We start from the raw sequence: 20451 nt of genomic DNA, 5'->3' as shown, positions 1-20451 counted from the left end.
ACATTTTAATAATTGTTCACAGTACTCTTCTTTTTAATTGTATTATTTTCTTATAAGCTCAAGATGACCACAGGATGTCATATGTACCTTACCTGACTATGGAAACAGACAGCAAGGAGCCATGCCTACAGCTGGAAAACACAAAGGTAAACAGATGATGAAACAAAGCATGCCTGTTGTAAAGCAACAGCAATACATTCATTGTTGTTTATGAATTTTAACTGGCAGCAGCAGTGAGCATGAGATTAAGTTAATTACAATGACATGACGATACATAAGAAATTATAGAACAGCATAATGTACACAAGCATTATTCTAATTACAGGTATGAGATTACAAATAAGTCAAAATAAATGAATTTATACAATTTTTCAGTGTGTTTTTATCCACTGTAGCGCTCTTCTGTGTTTTATTTTTATTCTTTTTTTTAATAGAGCTGCTTAGTAAAAAATGTCTATAAGTATTCTATGTGAAAAAAAACATTTCTGCACTGCAGATCTTAATTGGTTAATTCTTCTGTGAAGACTGTATCATTAATACAGTGACTTTGCATGAGTCTGAAGCAGGAAATGCAAGTGGTTTGCAAAATTTTTTTTTTTTTTTTACCGGAGAATGACATTCATACCTCTCAATCTCTTATAGCAAGAAATCTGGAAAAAGCCATAAATACAAGGGGGAACAAAGGCTCAAAAATAGGGACAATTTTACTTATTGCTCTTACAGATTTAGAAAGTTGATAGAGTAACAGGTTTTGCATTAGCATGAATTTTCTGATGGGTATGAAGTCTGAAACGTACATGCCTGTCATTATTTTCTAACTTCAGTCTTTAATGATTTGCTACTAATTTGCAAGAAAACCACAATTTTATGAAAAATGGACAAAAAATACGAGGCAAAAATCTGGACATTCTGCGAAAATCTGCACAGTTGAGATGTATGATGAGAGACGACCAGCACTATCCTTTACAGTAATTCATTTGATGATGCATTTTCACTTAGGGTCACATTTTGTTTAAAATTAGCCTTTTTTACATTAATCTGCTGTACAAAAATAATGTTTACATCCAACATGCACTTGTGACATTTGTTTTTAAACAACTGGTGTTGCATCTTTTCCTAATTTGCTTATAAATAGTATTTATAAAAATGCTGCATACAGAACAGCAGGGAAAGAGATAGACCTCTATGTAAAAGGAGTAAGTACAGAATCACATCAGAGTTTGCATGAATCAAAGTTTTTATTTATTTGTTTGGTTGGCTAGCGAACTGAATTTTTGTAGACTCTCTTAAGCTTTGCTGTGGGCCACAAGGACAAGGTCTGACAGTTTAGTTCAGAGTCTGAGGCTACTAATGATCTTAATCCGCTAATCTTAGGTTTGATCCCCTCACTTTCTGCTTACAGACTGTGTGATTCTAAAGAAGTCACTGAAACAGATAGCTGTTGTCGGCCCCTCTTGAAGAGGGCCAGGTATGCTTGTTGGGCTAACCTGGATAACCACCTCCATCTAACTGAAGTTCATCTCACAAATTACAACACTCAAGTCAGAGTCTACCATAAATGCAGACTGGTACTGTTGTCTGATGCCTGCTCAGAAGATTGAAATGTCTTTATAAAAATATGACATTCAAATAAATGTACCTGTATAATTTTGCAGCAGAGTGAAATATCCCAGGAACTCCTCAGTAGCCTGATAATAATGGAACTTGTAACAAATTCTCATAAGGTGGATATTATCTCTTATTATTACTGTTTCATCTTATTTATTGATTAAAAACCTTTAAGTAATGTTGTATATTAGTACACGGGAACATTTTTCAAGGTCATGTCTGAAAATAGGCTCTTGTGGTCCAGTACAGTCTGCATGTTCAAAAAAAAATAATAACAACAATAATAAAATAAAACAAAAAACATAACACTAAACAATAACATAACAGCATCTCCTGTTTAAAATGATCTGTGTAAGTAATTCATATTATTTCATGCATTGCATTTAAAATAAGAATATCTTTTAAGTATAAACAACAGAAAATGTTGCACATGGAGTTATATTTTTAAATAACACTCTGAATTGCATGCAACGTTATGCACATGGAAGAGAATCATACCTTACTGATTTGCATGGCATTATTGTTATATGTTTTATTGTTACAGAAGAGGATTTGAAGTACAGTCATTGGCAGTCCCTAAATCGCACAAAGGTCAGTGTCCTGCAGTTCTCTGGAGACCAGTGATATACAGCACAGGCCATGTTTCTTAAGCCCACAAGCTCACACAATTCAAAACAGTTGCTTAATCTCATATTTCAGACTACTGTAAACTTTGGATGTTAATTACATAAGGTTCTCTTGGTCAAGTTCAACTCGCTGATGCTGAACTCACTAAGTGCCACTTTCCACAGAAAATCACTGTCAGATTTCCCTTTTTTCATATTGCTGTGATCACAGAGTTGGTATATATAAGTCTGGGGAATATGGAGGCCTCTCACAAGGAGGGTGTGTATGTGTGTGTGTGTGTGGGGGGGGGGGGGTACCAACAGCAAAAAAATGCTTACATTTAATTTTTAACAGGTTGAATTTTCAACTAGCTGTACTCAGCAGTTTGTTTCCATGATGACATGTAACTCAACGAGTCATAGTGGAAGCTATATTGCATCTTGATATTCTTTTCTGAGCAACTGAATTGTAACAGCCAGTGGTATCTCATATCAAAATTAGTATGGCTAGCATACATAACCTCATTTATTATTCATGTCACTTCCTGCTCAGCATAACGAAACATACTTGACTCAAAAAGGCAAAATCCCTAAATTGTTCTGTCTTAACCCACTCCTTCCTCTGTGGCCTGCAAACTATGGAACTCCTTATCCACTTGTGACTTGAAAAAAACATTCCCCTAAAGAAGCATTTAGGAAAGCGCACAAAGACCATCTCCACGTACAATAGACCTGCAGCTATATTCCAGTGATACCATATGGCATTTTGCTAACATTATGTATATGGATATAGTGACAAATGTCAAAGCGGTAAAACTTCAATATCACTTAATATCCACATACTAATGTCGACAAACGTTGACACATTTTTGTGCATGCTTCAAGGTAACTCCTCAGACCATGGAAAGCTTAAAACAGTATCCTACACTCCCTGCTAATTATTTATTCCAACTGTGTGACTGCACAATCCTGGCAAAGGGCATACTTTCCGACCATGTTAATTGTGCAGTCTTGTACAAGTGTCAACAACACACAGATCGATTTAAAGTAAAATTAGCTAACTACATGTAACACACACACACACATACGCACACACAGACACACACACACATATCTATCTATCTATCTATCTATCTATCTATCTATCTATCTATCATCTATCTATCTGGGTCTATGTCAGATGATCGAGATCAAATGATAGTTTCCGAAAACTCAAACATCCAAAAAAAAACACAAAAAGCTACCTTTTTTACCCCTTGCAACTTATATATATCAACTCCAAGATTGGACTGCAGAGAGGAAAAGGGTAAATTTCCTCATCCGCATTGTACCACAATCTCCATTTAAAAGCTTTGAGTTTTCAAACACTCGATCATATGGTTCTGAAAACTTGATCAACTGTACCTCAGTACAAGGACAAAATGATTGACTTCAACAATTGGCTAAGCTACTAATGTCATTCTAAGGGGATCCAGTATCTGTCTGCCTGGGACGACATGGTTGACAGACCACAATGCTTTGCCAGAGATGGTCTGCACCTGTCTCCCCTGGGATTCCGGATACTGGCTAAGCCTCTTGCCACCCCTATAGTGCCTTTTTAAGGCAAGGTTCAAATGACAAATTCACCACCGTAACAGAAACAGGCAATCAAAAACTGAGGGTAATGCTACTCAATGCTAGAAGTCTAAATCTCAAAATGCACTCCCTCGAGGCACTCCTTAAAATGGAGAACATCGATATCTGTGCAGTGACTGAGACCTGGTTCAAGGCTCCAGAAAGCACCCCTGCATTACCAGGCTATAATTCATACCACACTTTTTGGCCACCTAACCTGGACCGGAACACCAAAGGCGGAGGTGTGTCCATATTCATTAAGGATATCCACACCTCCAGGCTAGTTGCTCAGCATAATGCATCTGAGGTTATCTAAGTGCAACTACCTCTGGGCAAAACTGCAATCCAAATTGTAGCTTGCTACAGATCCCCCACCATGCCCCAGGATTTCCACTCCTCTTTTTTTGATATACTGGAAAATATTATGGTTCAACCAAACATCCTACTAATGGGCAATTTCAACTACACCACCATTAACTGGGAAAACTACTCATGTACAAACTCCTTTGCTCAATGCTTTCTAGAATTCCTAAATTCCAATGCCCTGGATCAACTTATCCACACCCCCACCAGGGGCAACAATATCCTAGACCTAGTCATTACCAACATGAGTGACCGGTGTTTCACACCTGAATTAAACTCCTCGTTGGTCAGATGCAACCATAAACTAATCACCCTAGATATCCACATCCTACCCCCAACCCCCCATTAAGGAAACCACAGTAAAAAATGTACCCAAAGCCAACTTCATGCTTCTTAAAACGGAAGTGGTGAACTTCATGACACCCATGCAGATGGACAATACAGTTGCAACTGCTGAATCCTACACAAACGCACTCTATAAGCACTTACACGAGTGCATGGATCGTGCTATCCCAAACAGAATCAAGATGCTATCCTCCAAAAAAAGAAAGCCAATCTGGTGGTCCCCTGCCATAAACAAACTCTACAACAGTAGGAAGAAACTGTTGCAAAAGAGAGTAAAATCTCATGAGAGGAGGAGTTTCCTGGTCAGCCTCAGTAAGAAGCTGAGATCTCTTATAAGATCCTCCAAACCTAGCTATGAAAACAAAATCACGACTGATTCTAGGGACAACCACAAAGCATTCTATAGCTATGTCAAGAATCTCAATGGCAGCACCCAGATCTGCTCTAAGTTACAGCACAATGGCACGAAAATTACAGAACCAACTGATATTGCCAACATCCTGGCAGATAAGTTCAGTACTAAGTTTACCCCCATCTCACCCCCTAAAGGGCCAATATCTATACAGGAAGAATGCAGAGTCCCTGTAATCACATCTATGCAGGTAAAATCTGCACTCTCTAAAACCAAAAACACAGCATCCATGGGACCGGCCAATATCCCAGGCTGCGTTTTACCCGAACTTCAGAACGAACTGCCTCCCCACCTAAGCACCATGTTCAATCATAGCCTCACATCAGGCTTTGTGCTGACTGAATGGTGCACAGCAACAGTTATCATACTCCACAAAGGGGGAGCCACCACCGATCCTGGGAACTATAGCCCTATTAGACTTATGAGCCTGGTCTGTAAGGCCATGGAATGTATCATCATGGAACTCATAAACAAAGACATTGGTAACCTTCAAACTCTGGATCCCACCCAGTTCAGGTTTGTGAAAGGCAGATCATGCCTCCTGAATCTGATCGACTTCTTTGAGGCAGTCACCAAAGCCGTAGATGAGGGTAAGGTGATTCACACAGCCTATCTTGACCTCGCCAAGGCTTTCAACACCATCCCCTACTCTGGAATTATAGCTAAACTCACTAAACTAGGTGTAAATCCCTAGGTCACAAGATGGGTTGCCAACTGGCTCACTGACAGAACCCACACTTTAAAAGTTGCAGACTCCAAATCTGACTTCAAACCACTGACAAGTGGAGTACCACAGGGTTCAGTCCTGGGAACCTCTCCTGTTTGGTATCTACTTCTCTGAAGTACATGCTAAGACAGAAAGCATTTGGCTAATGAAGTTCACAGATGACTGCAAACTAGGAGCCATAGTCAAGTCCCCAAATGATGTGGACATCCTATAGAAGCACCTCACTGAAACAGATGCCTGCTGTCAGAGCCCTGGCCTCAGGCTCAATGCCAAAAAGTGCAGTGTCATCCCCTTTGGTAAAAACTCTGTATCCATGAACTACTACATAGGCAGCAGTCTACTTAACACTGAATGTGTGATAAGAGACCTTGGGACCCAGGTGGACAGTAGTCTCTCCTTTGATAATCACATTGCAACAGTAGTCAGGAAATCCTTCTATGTGGCACACCTCATCACAAAAGGGTTCTCATCCAGGAAAAAATAAGTCATTGTTCCCCTCTACTCGGCACTCATTTGACCCATTATAGAGTACAACACCCCTTTTGGAATGTACCTCACAAGACATCTGCAGCAGCTGGAAAGGCCACAGAAGTACCTCACAAAGAGGATTACTTGCCTCAAACAGATGCCCTACACTGACCATCTCAAAAAACTCCAGCTTTACTCCGTAGCATATCACCTACTCCAAGGTGATCTCTGCCTAACTTATAAAGCTATGTCAGACCCAGACCCGTTGGACATGCTACACCTGAAGAAATCCCAATCCCTCCAAGCTACACACTCTAGGGACCTAAACCTTGTCACCACTATAAACAGGACATGCTGGAGGGATAGATTCCTGTCCCAGAGACTTCCCATACTCTGGAACAAGCTACCCATCTATTACAAGGAAAGTTCCTTATTAGCACTCTTCAAGAAAAATCTTGATGAGCAGATTTGAGATAAGAAATACACCCTGGGGATCACTTCTGTGGCTCTGCTCAACAGGGGCACAGGAAAATAACTTTTTTTGGTGGCGTAAGCCAGGGAACCTTGTTGGCTAGGCTTACTTAGGCCCTTGGGCCAATAGCCTAGTATCTACCTAGGAACCTATGATAGGGACTCATCTGCCTATATATATATATATATATATATATATATATATATATATATATATATATATATACATATACACACACACACACATAAGCAGCTGTTTAGATATATCTGCTTATAACTTGCAGCTGACTCCTGCTGCATGGACATGGGGTCAAGGTGTCACTTCAACAGTGACAATCATCTAGATCCAAGGTTCACACTGCCTAAGGACAATTTAGAAGTCACTAGTTTACCTACCACATGTTTTTGGAATGTGGGAGAAAAGTGGAGCACATACAAAGTCCAAGCACACTCAGAAAGGACACACAGACTTTCCACAAAAGGACCCAAAAATGTCTGAACCAGAAAAGTCAGGCAAAATACTACTGCTATAAAGCCTTACATATAAAAACCTAACAGTTACTTTGAGCCCTCTGTTTGTTACATATTCACTGTAATGCCATTATATTTTTAGTGTATCTGTATATATGCTAATTTAAACAGAAACAAGAGAATGTTAAAAAAATACTAACAGACTGACAATTTATAGGTTGTAGGTACAAGAAGAAACATTAGCTATGGTTGAATGAAAATTCTGGAATAAAATGTGAAATTCCATGAAATCTCATGTTTTTCCTGTATTTAGATAACCCATAGTCTAAATTTATGGCATTGTCCTAATAAAATAGAAAAAGCCTGAGCTGTTAACATTCTGAATTAAGAGAGCTTGTACAATTATCTCCATAATGCAAGATCCTTATAATGAGCATCATATATATATATATATATATATATATATATATATATATATATATATATATATATAATACACACACATACCTTTCAACCTCTTAGCGCAAGGAATCTGGACAAAGCCTAAAGAAATAGTGGGACAATAATCTGCTATTTCAAATTAGGCAGATTCCGCTCTGATCTCCTTTAAGGAAGCTGTTAAAAGCCTTTTGCATTAGTAGATTCTTAAGTCCAAAGTCTGCACATATATACAGACTATCATAAATTTTGGCTCATATCTTTCAGATGTGTGTGTGTGTGTGTGTGTGTGTGTGTGTGTGTGTGTGTGTGTGTGTGTGTGTGTGTGTGTGTGTGTGTGTGTGTATTTATAGATTTTATTTATTTCTCTGTTTACGGGGAAAGTCCAACTGGGTAATACCCATTTTCAAAAGAGGCCCAAGGAGAAAAGCTCCATTTGCTTGCATTGCATTACACTAAGTTCCAGTCAAACACAGAGTAGTTACATTTCTATTTACATTTATATACTAGCAGTAGTTACACTTCTATTTACATTTATGCACAAACAGTATTTACATTTATACATAGGCATTCTAAGATTTCACAGAGGTGGAAGTTACTAAAGAGAAAAAGCACATGCAACTTAGTGGATTGTACAGACAGCAGTTATGTATAAAATTTGCTTTGTCATTTCACTAAGAGGTTGATAATATTATGTTTAAGGAGAGTATTTGGATAGTATTGTACAGTGTAGAAGTTTTAACCCTGTGATGAGCCTGTACAAGACCAGGATTGATAAAATGTACTATATTAGTAGTGGTGCTCTTCTGGGGCCTAAAGCCATGTTGTCTTTCTGAGAGCAGGTTATTTGAGGTTAGGTACTGCATCAGCTGCATATGGATGCATTTCTCTAATATTTTGGAGATGGGGAGAGAATCACTATCGCTCTGTAGTTATTAAACTCCGTAGATGTGCTGCCTTTGTGCGATGGTATGATGTAGGATTTTTTCCACAGTGGTGGGACATATCTTTCTGCTGTGGACCTATTAATTAGTATGAACACAAGGAAGGCTATGACTTCTGCAGCCAGTTTTAGGTAGTCTGATGGTAATTGGTCTACAGCTCCAGAAGTAATTTTTAGCTTAAGGAGCAACTTCTTTATAAGTGAGGTTGGTACTGGGTAAAACTGAAAAACAGTGGGGGTTTTGACTGGACAGGGGTAGAATGAGGGGTGCAGATGTGTTAGTGTCTAAGAGATAATATTGATTGTATAACATGGGAATTAAACTTTGTGGGAATAGAGTCTGTATTTTTGTCTGTTTTTGGAGAGGAATTAGTGGTCTTGCCAGGGTGTAGTGCTTTATTTAGTGATGACCAAAAAGTTTTGGGTCATTTATGCGTCTGTCTTGTAGGTTGGTATAGAATGTTTCCTTATCCTGCTTGACATGGAGTTTTGAAAGGTTTCTAAGATGTCTAAATTTCTGGAGGGCATTTTGAGATTGTTTGTAAGAATCCAGTCTAATGTTGAGTATGTCCCTGAAGATTCATTGATTATAGTAGGTATGGTTATCAGTTGTCTGAAGTTGTACAAGTTTATGGATTCAGTGGGGGGCAGTGGAATTTATGAGTTGCCAGTCTATGTCTAAATATCCAAGTATTATAGTTACGTGGTTAATTTGTTGGGATATCCAAAACAGGATGCTTTCAGCCGTATCGGTGTTATTCCCTGTTGGTATATAAATTGCTGTTAAACATATAGTTTTCCTGTTGTTGATTCTTAGGAGTGTTATTAGTAGTTCAGCATTGTAAAATTTGGGTATTTCCTGTGGAAGTAAGGTAATGGTTAGGGAATTTTTATAGAGGATTGCTACACTACCTGCACGCTTATTTTGTCTGTCATGCCTGAGTATATTGTATCCCGGGGGAGGGGGGATCTCACTCACTATCCTTTATTTCTTTTTTAACCAGGTTTCAGTAGCTATGACAACATCAGGAGTGTATGTGACAAGATAAGCATGTCTGTCATAGATTTTATTGCACATATTTCTTAGGTTCATATTTAGTAAGGTGAGTTTGGATTCTGTTTTTTGCTGAGGTGTATTAGGTGGCTGGTTTATTTTGGGGTTAGAAGTGATGGTTTTATGAACAGTGGGACTAGGGTTGGGGTGAATATCTCCATTTCTTCTTCTTTTGGCTTTTCCCGGTTAGGTGCATGACTGGCAGTGGAGTTTTTTATGGTGTCAAGTTGCCAGCTAAGTGCCCTACCTTCCACAGAAGGCACACACATGCACACACTCATGCCTAGGGCCAATTTAGAGTGTCCAGTCCACCTACAGCATGTCTTTGGGATGTGGGAGGAAACCGGAGCACCCGAAGGAAACCCATGCGATCACAAAGAGGACATGCAGACTCTGCACAGAAGGCACCCCAGCCGAGGATCGAACCAGAGATTCTCTTGCTGTGAGGCGACAATGCTAACTGCTGCACCACCCCAGCTGTCCCGGGGTGAATATCTCCACTAATGTTTTTAATTGATTTTTTACAGAAGGAAAACATGTGGCCAGTTATATTTTGGTCTTGGTTTGATATTTGGTTGTAAATTTGGGTGCTTAGTTTTAAGATATTTATAGAAAAATAAATCAGATGTGGTTTGTTTGTTGGGATGGGGTGTTATGGAGAAAGATAGGCTGGATAGATGTTGATATTCTTTGTGAGGACTGGTTGAAGTCCTAAGTATTTGAAGGAGATGGATTTGATAATTGGTGATATAGGCTAGTAAAATAATCTGACTTATGGGTATCTTATTTAACTTGGGTTTTATCTTTGTTGTAAATTAGGACAAAAAAATGTTAGGCAGGTAGTGGGTAAGTTGTAGAATTGTAATTTGGTAGCTATAGGAGTCAAGGATTAAGACAATTGATGTTATTGGTTAGAGGAATATATGGGTGGTGCTATGGAAGTATAAATGTAGAATAAGAGGGGGTGGGTGAGATGTGGGGGAAGGTAGTGGAGCCGAGTGGGTTGAAAACTTGTCAAGAGACAGAAAACAATCAGTGACTTAACGTAAAAAGCCACAAATCTGCTGAGAGATAAGTAAAAGGAACAATGCATTTTAAAAGGCCTCTGTGCTATTAGATGAATGTCTTAGTTTTCTTGCTCTATGATGCAATTTTAGTAGGAGAGATAGTCCGATATCACCTTGTCCTGACTAATGGCGATGGCAGTAAACAAGTACACTTGACTGTTTGAAAAACTGCATAATGTAAGGAGATTTCTATGGATTTTTGAAATGCAAAGTCCAAAAGCCTGCCCAAATCCCCATAGACAAGAAAAAATAAGCTAGAATGCAGTGGTTCAGTTCTAGAAAACTACTGTCTGAGAACTCAAAAGTGGTTACACAAGAATAGGGTTGCCACCTTTTCAAATGCCCAAAGTGGGACATTTTTGTAGAAACATCAGATTTTACAAGGCAAAACATACCCATGGCCAGTACAAAGGACAGAACTTAACCTTTTTTGCCAAAATAAAAGCTTATTATTGTAGCATTTGAGTTGATTATTCTGTTTCATATAACATTTAGGTGTTTCAAATACAAAATACCTGTTTTATGCAACTATTAAAGAAAATATTGGAAATATTTGTGACCTAAAATCTCAGGACATTTGACATTTTTTCAATTTTTTTGCAGGACACAACTGCCAAAAGAGGGTCTGTCCCACGCAAAGTGGGACAGATGGTAACCCTACACAAGAAGAGAAATAAACATAAGGAAGGGAGACAGTTAACTGCTAAAAACAACTTGAGCACAGTTAAAGGAGAAAGTGCCAAAGGGACTGATGTGGTCTAAGAAAATGGAGCTATTATAGTGGACAAAGTTCTTTGTTTTAGGCGCCATAATTTACATACAAATATAGCCCACGGACTGGTGTTCAAACTGCAGACGTCACTGTTATATACGTGTTTATTTAGTTGCAGGGACACTTCTATAGAAAAATAAAAACACACTGAAGAGACTGTTGAGTGCACTGACTCGATGTTGGCTGTGCACACATACTAGCTCAGAGCTAAAAGTGGTATGGTAACGGTCTCAGGCAAGGAGAAATAAGAAAGGAAGGGGGGACCAAGGGTGCCTTCCTTGAAGGCATGCAGTTCCACTAAAGAAGGACAGGAGGGTATAGATAATGGGAGTAACAAGTCTAGACGACGTGAAGAACAATATAAGAGAAGGAAATAGTTTGATTAATAGGAGTAAATGTCAGTATCTATTAGGAAGGAGACATTAAAAGCTGACCAGCAGGATGTCAGCAGAGGACAGTGTGCAAGACTACAAGGCTATTGCTTACAAACTAGGACACTGAAGCATGTGTCTTCAGTCTGACCACTATGCAGGCTAAAGCAGTCACAGAAGACTGGATGCCTCTTAACACTTACTTAAAACACAAGGCCAGAGGTGGTACACAGTTTGTTCTAATTAAATGGTGGGTGGACTGAATGGACTCAGACTGCCTATTTGGATGAGACTGCTGTGTGTATATTTGAGTTTACATGAACCCAGTAACTCCCTTGCATCCTGCTAAACAAAGAGATAGAGGGGAGGAATAAATGTGTATGTGTGTATATATATATATATATATATATATATATATATATATATATATATATATATATACATATTTCTATATAGATATATCTATATATATATCTTTGTGTATGTATATGAGTTCCATGTGTTTGATCGTATGTTTGTTACAGTGAATGTTTTGTTAGGGGAGGTGTTTTCTTGTACTGCTGGTTCATTGCAGAATGCTGGCTGCTTTGCTTCTGGGATTGCTATACAGTGGGGAGTGGGATTTTGGCCTTTCCCCACTGTTTTGCAATCTCAGAATTGATATTTATAATTAGCAGGGAGTGTGGGCTGTGATTGGGGGCTTACTCCCCTTCAGAAAAGATCTTTTTTTTTGTTTTGTTTAAGTTTTGCATACACAGAGTTGTTGCTCAGCACATGTTTTTTGTTTTGTTTAAGTTTTGCATACACAGAGTTGTTGCTCAGCACATGCATATCAGCATGTTGATGGATTTAGTTTTGACTATTTTTGGCTGATGTAGTGTATACCAATATAGTGGGTCAGCAATCTAGTTACACGAATGCCTCTATCTTACCTATGTCCTTATAAAGATGATCTCTCCAAAACAGCAGACAATATGGTGCATGGGGTTTATACCAAGTTATTATATAAACAAATAATGTGTTGTTTTATACCGCCAATCAAATACTTACTACTGTAGCCCCTAATTTCATAATCTAACCAGACTTGTACTATGCAGGTCTCAGCTGTGTGAGATCATGCATTTGGGTACATATGATGCATGTACTGCAATTGGCTACATATAATGCGTGTACTCTGCATCTTATTATTTTATGATATACTCAATTGTTTTCATGTGCTGAACATTTCTTCCACTACACATGATACATGTATGCATGTAATTTTATATATATATATATATATATATATATATATATACACACACACACACACACACACACACACACACACACACACACACACACACACACACACACACACATAGAGAGAGAGAGATTGTTTCACTTACATCCCTGATACTACAATACCTCCATACTTTCCTTTTTTAGGTACTAGCTGCCCTCTATATGTACAGTGTTTTTTTTTCCACCTCTATAAACCTACCTCTGTTAATGTCATATTATAACTCCTTTACCATGGAACAAACAATGTGTCATCTTTGTTTCACTGTTATTCTGGTATGTAACTGACTACATAAATATGCTGCTAAATCTTTAAAACTGTAATAATTGTTAAATGTTTTCTTTTTTATTTACCACTATAACAATTGTTATTTTTTTCTTTTGCATTTCATAATTCTGTGGAGCTTTTCTTCCATGGCCTCCACTGAAAATGGGTCATCAACCCAGTCAGACTTCCCAGTTAACAAATGGAAAATAAATAAATAAAATAAACAATATATTACCTAGACTGTTGTATTAATGCAGAATTGTTTGCTATGTTAATTTTTTTTTTCATTTCTGGAGCATTGGATCTTAACAAAATATCATATTATTGTTTAAATTTATGAAGTACACCTATAAGAATGTCAGACAGACAGAAAGGACTGGCTGTGCAAGAATTTGTTGTGTTTACTTTCTCAACAACAGTAATATGCTTTCCTTAATAGCATCAATCAAGTGAGTCATTCAAACCACTCTTTACCCCTTTAAGCCATGTCTCCTTCTACTCTTGTCTAGCCTGACTAAGCCAAGTCCAGCTGATACACAACACAAGCTAAGTGTTACCACTGTCCAGCAACTGACACCCAAGCTTAAAGTCCATCCTTGAAATAACTGAGATTGTACAGTCTAAGTAGCTATGCATGTGTAATCCAGTAAAATGAAGACTTACAGATTGCAAAATCTGAGTATATAGGGACAAACGAGTGTTCATGCGCACCCACCCCAACTAAGAGGCTGTATGGTGCATATTTCTTACTATAGGACATGGATCCATAGAACCCCAAAAGCCCTCATTTCTCTATAACACTGGTATATATTACACTCCATAATAATGGACTATAATTATAACAGGTTTATTTGTAGTCCAAAATAATAGCTGATACTTAGCTTGTTACCTTTCCCCATTCAAACAGGACAAATTACTTGCCCTGCTTTCTTTCTCAGACTACTCCCTCCTCTTTTACTCCCTTTTCTACAGTATCTTCCAGCCAATATAGTAATTTTTAACAACATGTAAATCTCTGCTTAGTTCTTATGTGCTTGCATACTGCTTGCTATAATTCTCCTTTTCCCTCCCAGCATCTATTTGTCACTGTTTGACTTAGATGGTTGTTTACTATCCTTGAAACCTTCTTACCTTAGCTCATAGCCAAAACTTACTGATTGTGTTTATCATTGGTGTTGTTTTGCCTATTCAGCAGGTGGTCCCAACTCCATTCTCCCTTACTACACTCTGGCTCACTCCACTCTCCTACCCTACCCCTAATTCCCACCCCCTCTACACTACATTTAAACTATCCTAGCTCTGCCCGTACATGTTTCCCACTCTATTTCTGCATCCAGACAGTCAGAACATAGCCCAAGAGTAGTTGCCCAAAGATCATAATCTCAACTCAATTTACTTAAAGTGCTGCAACACGTGTCCTTTTAGATGTTGACTGCTGTAGCTACAACTACTCTTGTCCTAGTAACATTATATAGTGCAAACTAATATCCTCAGTAAAACCTATCTTACATCATACAGAATTACTCTCACTCAAACCATACCAGTGTGCCTCCTCAGCTTATTAATACTCTCAACTAGCTACTATATCTCCTCATGAGAAATAATTGAAATTAACACTCCTTCAAACCCACATTCACTACTTCAGTCTTTACAAAGAAATTGAGGAGGACTGGATCATTAACAGCACAGAATTCTAGACTTAAATCACACTGCAGAAGTCTGTAAGAGACAAAGTAGAGGTGTAGAGCTTCAAACCTTTCTTGGTAGCTTAGAGTATGAAAGAAAGCAAAAAGCAGAATACATGATACATGGAAGGAAATAAGGTATTTTGTACAGTCAGAAAACTAAGAAATAGTCATAGATAGGGATTAACAATACTGTTTTAGAAAAATAACAATACAAATGCTAGAAATGTAGAAATAAACATAAAAAACAAAGATGAAGAACAGCCAGATTACATAGGAGTGCAAGAAAGAGATAGTAAATAAATAACGGATTATTGCTGAAGCAGATACATGGTACAAATACGGATTGCTGAACTACTCAACTTTGAGCATTAAAAATGCTGAAAAAACAATGCTTGAAACAAAGGAATGTGAACAATTTAAATGTTTTTGCAGGGGAGGTAAGCCCATTTGCACACATCAATGTAGGGGCAAGCCCCCAAATGTGTATATACCAATTCCATGGTTGCACCCACTCAAAAAGAGAGGATGCATCCAAAAGAATGGAATCATTGCTAAAGTACATATAGAAATTGCACCAGCAATGATTTCCTATGGAAAATAGAGGTTAGCAGTACACATTCCTTGGTATTTTTTTCCTCAGTCAAGTGATGCTTATGGAATTTCACCTTGACCACCTTTAGATGACCCAATATGCATAATGGGGTATGGAAAACTGCAAATCTTGTAATCTGGAAAGAAGGATTAAGGATGAGTATAAAAGAAAGGAGGGAGCATGGATCTTATCTAACATGCAAAAGAGATGGAGGACTCCACAGCAAAAATAAATACATATGAAGGAAAAGAGGTTTGAGTACAAAAATAATAACTAAAAGAAACAGAGTGATACTAATAGCTAAATTGCAGGAGGAAAGGAGCAGGCAGCTGGGTAAAAAGACCTGAGTTAGCCAGACGGAAAAAAAATGGGGAGTATGAAAGGCGCTAGAAGTGGGGAATCTGATCTTAGGATGAAAAGATAAAAAGGAGGTGACATACATCAGAATAAGGGGTTAGGCAGGCAGAGAATCTCTGGGAGAAAAGTATATCATAGAACTTTATCCTCAGAAAATGAAGGAATGTTTTCATCAACAGGACAGCCAAAGGAAAGACCAGAAGAAAGGCTTTGTTGGTGGTTTCTGATTCAGTGTTCAGAAGGTTAGACTCCTTCATTTGTGAAAAAGATAATATAATAGGGTTATATGCTGTTTACCAGAAAAACATAGAAATTTAGCAAAAGCTATGAGGAAATTCCCGAGTACAAACTTTGAACTAAACAGATTAATATTACAGATGGGCTGATCAGTGGTTAAGGTGGTTAAAGTTTCTGCCTTGAAGATAAAGGGTCAAGAGTTTAATTTAGTTTAATTTGAATATATTCATTTGTTAACTGGATAAGTGAAACTGGTCCTTCTTTGATCCTTTTCAGCCAAGACAGACCACAAGAGCAAAGGTAAATGCATATGTGTGGACAGTTTTAAGATAGCCATACAGCAATTGTGTAACCTGAGAATGCCCACACCAACATGGGAAATGTATGGTTTTAGCACAAGATAGTAGCCAGAGGACAGAACTAAACTCCTAACTCTGGTACTGTGAGTAAAGATCATAACCACTAAGCCACCATGCTACCTTTTGTGTGTGCTTGCCTCCACCGAGAAAGTACCCATCTTGAAAAGTGAGTATGGATTTGTTTCATCTGACTCACAGAACTGGTTGTCATTGAACTGACACTGTCAGAACTTAAACGTACCAAAGTGGGGGTGTATAACAGTAAAGGATAATGAACAGGAAAAGCTGATTCACTGCATAGATCCTGAGAATCCTGGAGCTGCGATATCTGGTGAAAGGACACAATAGTAGATACATGATTTAGACAGAGTGCTTGCAGATTACATGCCTTCGCTTCTTAGTAAGGTCCCTGTTAGAATTTTTGATCCAATTGCAAAAGAAGATGTTAGATAATATGAAGAATGATAGATAGTAAGTAAGTTTGGGGGTGATTGTGGAGCAGTGCATGTGTAGTTAATTTACTGGAATTTGGAAAGATATCGGAAGAGGAAGGATTAATAAGAGTATTTTGGCTGATAACTGAGAAAATGTTACATTTAAAAGGTAACTACATCATACAGATACAGCAGACAAATAAAACAATGAAATAAACTGTTTATAAATGTACAACTTAGGAAAAGTAAATGTGGAAAAAAATTTTCACAGGAAGATATATGTAGTATCTAGTGAAAGGAGGACAGAGTGGCTGTTGGAATACAAAAAAACTCTGTAGGCTTACCCAGAAAAGGGTAATGACAGAAAGCAGCACTAGAGGCTTCGTGTTGGGTTTGGGTTTGAAACAGCGAATACGCATGTTTGTTCAATGTGGCTATTATCAGAATAGGATTTATTGATCAGATTTAGTCAAATCTCAGTTCTCTTTTTGTTTAATATTTTTATTGATTTAACATATATACAATATATACAGAAAGGAAGCATTTCAATATCACATATGTTATACAGTATCAGAAAAACATTAGACCATCAGAGTAATCTAATATGATTGCCAAATTAAGTGTCTTGGTATTTCAGTAACAACATTTCAAGGTTATCCCAACAGCTAAAAGTCTTAATATAATTTATAGCCCTTATTCTAATCACCACTTTTTCAGATTTTCATAGTATTGTTGTTAAATGTAGACATTCTTTGTATGTAGGCAGTAAATACATTTTCCAATTTTTTGAAATAATTTTTCTAGCTACTACTAGGAGACTCCATACATGTTTTGTTGTTTAGCTTTTACAGATGATGGAAGTGGACCATTCATTAGTACTATTGATCTGGTTAAAGCAGGCAATCTTTTAAAAAATAACTTATCTCTTCCCAGTAAACATTTGCTTTTTCACAATCTATAAACATATGTGCCCAATCAGCTTTTACATCCTTACTGCATCTCCAGCAAGTTGAAGAAGTCACGTTGCTAAATTTGGAAATATTATAAGGAGTAACAAATGCTCTATGTCTATATTTCCACATAAAAACTTTCCAGTATGTACCTGAAGATGTTTGACTACCTGACTTGAATAGCACAGTTTTATGCTTATCATCGAGTTCATATGTTCATAGGTAAGTACTAGGCTATCGGCCCTGGGGCCTATATAAGCCTAACCAAAAAAGTTCACTGGCTTTTGCCACCCAAGAAAGTTATTTATCTGCGGCCCTGTCTAGCAGAACCACAGAAGTGATCTTGGGGTGAATTTCCTATTTCCCATCCAGTTGTCGAGATTTTTCTTAAAGAGGGCTAATGAGGAGCTTTGCTTGATATGAATGGGTAGTCTGTTTCAGAGCATGGGAAGTCTCTGGGACAGGAATCTATCCCTCCAGCATGTTCTGTTTATTGTGGTGGCAAAGTTTAGGTCCCTGGAGCATGTGGCTCGGAGAGATTGGGGTGTCTTTAAGTGTAGCATGTCCAGCAGATCTGGATTTGACATGGCTTTGTATGTTAGGCAGAGGTCACCTCTGAGTAGGTGATAAACGACGGAGTAGAGCTGGAGTTTTTTTGAGATGGTCTGCATATGGCATCTGTTTGAGGCTGGTAATCCTCTTAGTGAGGTATTTCTGTGGCCTTTCTAGTTGTTGTAGATGTCTTGCGAGCTACATGCCAAACGGGGCATTGTACTCTATAATGGGTCTGATGAGAGATGAGTAGGAACAACGATCACTTTTTTTCCCCTGGAGGTGAACCCCTTTGTGATGTGATGTGCCACATAGAAGGATTGCCTGTCTACTGTGGCGATGTGATTATCAAAGGAGAGACTGCTGTCCACCTGTGTCCCAAGGTCTCTAATCACATTTTTGGTGTTTAGTAGGCTACCACCTATGTGGTAGTTCATGAGTACAGTGTTTTTCCCAAAGGGGATGACAGTGCACTTCTTGGCATTGAGCTTGAGGCCATGACTTTGACACCAAGCATCAGTCTCAGTGAGGCCCCTCTGTAGAATGTCCACATCATTAGGCAATTCTATTATGGCACCTAGTTTGCAGTTGTCTGCAAACTTTGTTAGCCAAAGACCTGCTGTAGTAGCCTGGACTTCTGAGAAGTAGATGCCAAACAGGAGAGGACCCAGGACTTAGCCCTGTGGTACTCCACTTGTCACTGGTCTGAAGTTGGATTTGGAGTCAGCTACTTTCACTGTGTGGGTTCTGTCAGTGAGCCAGTTGGCCACCCATCTTGTGACATAGGGATTTATGCCCAGTCTAGTGAGTTTATCTATAATTCCAGAGTGGGGGATGATGTTGAAAGCATTGGTGAGGTCAAGATAGGCTGTGTGCACCACCTTACCTTTGTCCACGGCTCTGGTGATGGCTTCAAAGAAGTCAGTCAGGTTTAGCAGACATGATCTACCTTTTACAAACCCAAACTGAGTGGGATCCAGAGTTTGGAGTTTACATATGTCCTTGTTTATTAGCTCCAAGATGATATATTCCATGGCCTTGCAGACCAGGCTCATCAGGCTAATGGGGCGGTAGTTCCTGGGGTCCATGGTGGTGCCCCCTTTGTGGAGTGGGATAACCATCGCTGTGCGCCATTCAATAGGCACAAAGCCTGAAGTGAGGCTATGACTGAACACAGTACTTAGGTGGGGTGCCAGTTCATTCTGTAGTTCATGCAGAACACAGCCTGGGATGTTGTCAGGTCCCATGGATGCTGTGTTCTTGAATTTGGAGTGTGTGGTCTTTCTTTACTTGTGCAGCCATGATTACAGGGGCTTTGCATTCTTCTGATATAGTAATGGGCCCTTTGGGGGTGAAGTTTGCACTGAACCTATCTGCCAGAATGTTGGCAATATCAGTTGGTTCTGTATATCTAGTGCCATTGTGCTATAGCTCAGAGCAGATCTTAGTGTCACCACTGAGATTCTTGACATAGTTGTAGAATGCTTTGTGGTTGTCTTTTGAATCAATGGTGATTTTATTGTCGTAACTAGCTTTGGAGGATTTTATGAGGGATCTCAGCTTCTTATTGAGGCTGACCAGGGAGTTCCTGCAATCAGAGGATTTTACTCTTTTTTTTGCAACAGCTTCTTCCTTATGTTGTAGAGTTTGTGTATGGCAGGGGACCACCAGATTGGCTTCCTTTTTTTTGGAGGATAGTGTCTTGGTTCTGTTGGGGATGGCATGATCCATGCACTCGTGTATGTGCTTATACAGTGCATTTATATAGGATTCAGCAGTCATACCTCTATTTTCCATCTGTATGGGTGTCGTGAAGCTTGCCACTTCTGTCTTAAGAAGCATGAAGTTGGCTTTGGAGAAGTTTTTTATGGTGGTTTCCTTAATGGGGGGTGGGGGCAGGACATTGATGTCTAGGGTGATTAGCTTGTGGCCGGATTTGACAAGCAAGGAGATGACCTCTGGTGTGGAATATCAGTTGCCAGTATTGGTAATGACCAGGTCCAG

The 20451-nt window shown here is 38.7% G+C and overlaps 1 protein-coding gene across 7 annotated transcripts in view; it reads left to right on the top strand.

Moving 5' to 3' along the window:
- ECSCR (endothelial cell surface expressed chemotaxis and apoptosis regulator) overlaps positions 1-20451 on the top strand; it is a 516073-nt gene that overhangs the window by 455771 nt on the left and 39851 nt on the right. Inside the window, exons 7-8 of one of the 7 annotated variants that reach the window (XM_044069003.1) lie at positions 58-146; positions 2153-2179. The exons of 4 other annotated variants lie outside the window; for them this stretch is intronic. In XM_044069003.1, the coding sequence (XP_043924938.1) occupies positions 58-146; positions 2153-2164 (101 nt within the window). In that variant the 3' untranslated portion in view covers positions 2165-2179. Of the gene's footprint in view, positions 1-57; positions 147-1402; positions 1427-2152; positions 2180-20451 lie in introns of those variants that run through there. 2 more of the 7 variants (XM_044069005.1, XM_044069004.1) reach the window with 2 other exon arrangements.

This window comes from Protopterus annectens, chromosome 4.part0 (assembly GCF_019279795.1).
Source record: "Protopterus annectens isolate FY-2018-M chromosome 4.part0, PAN1.0, whole genome shotgun sequence".
Classification (NCBI taxonomy): Eukaryota; Metazoa; Chordata; order Ceratodontiformes; family Protopteridae; genus Protopterus; species Protopterus annectens.
This window is presented reverse-complemented; position numbering and strand designations above follow the sequence as displayed.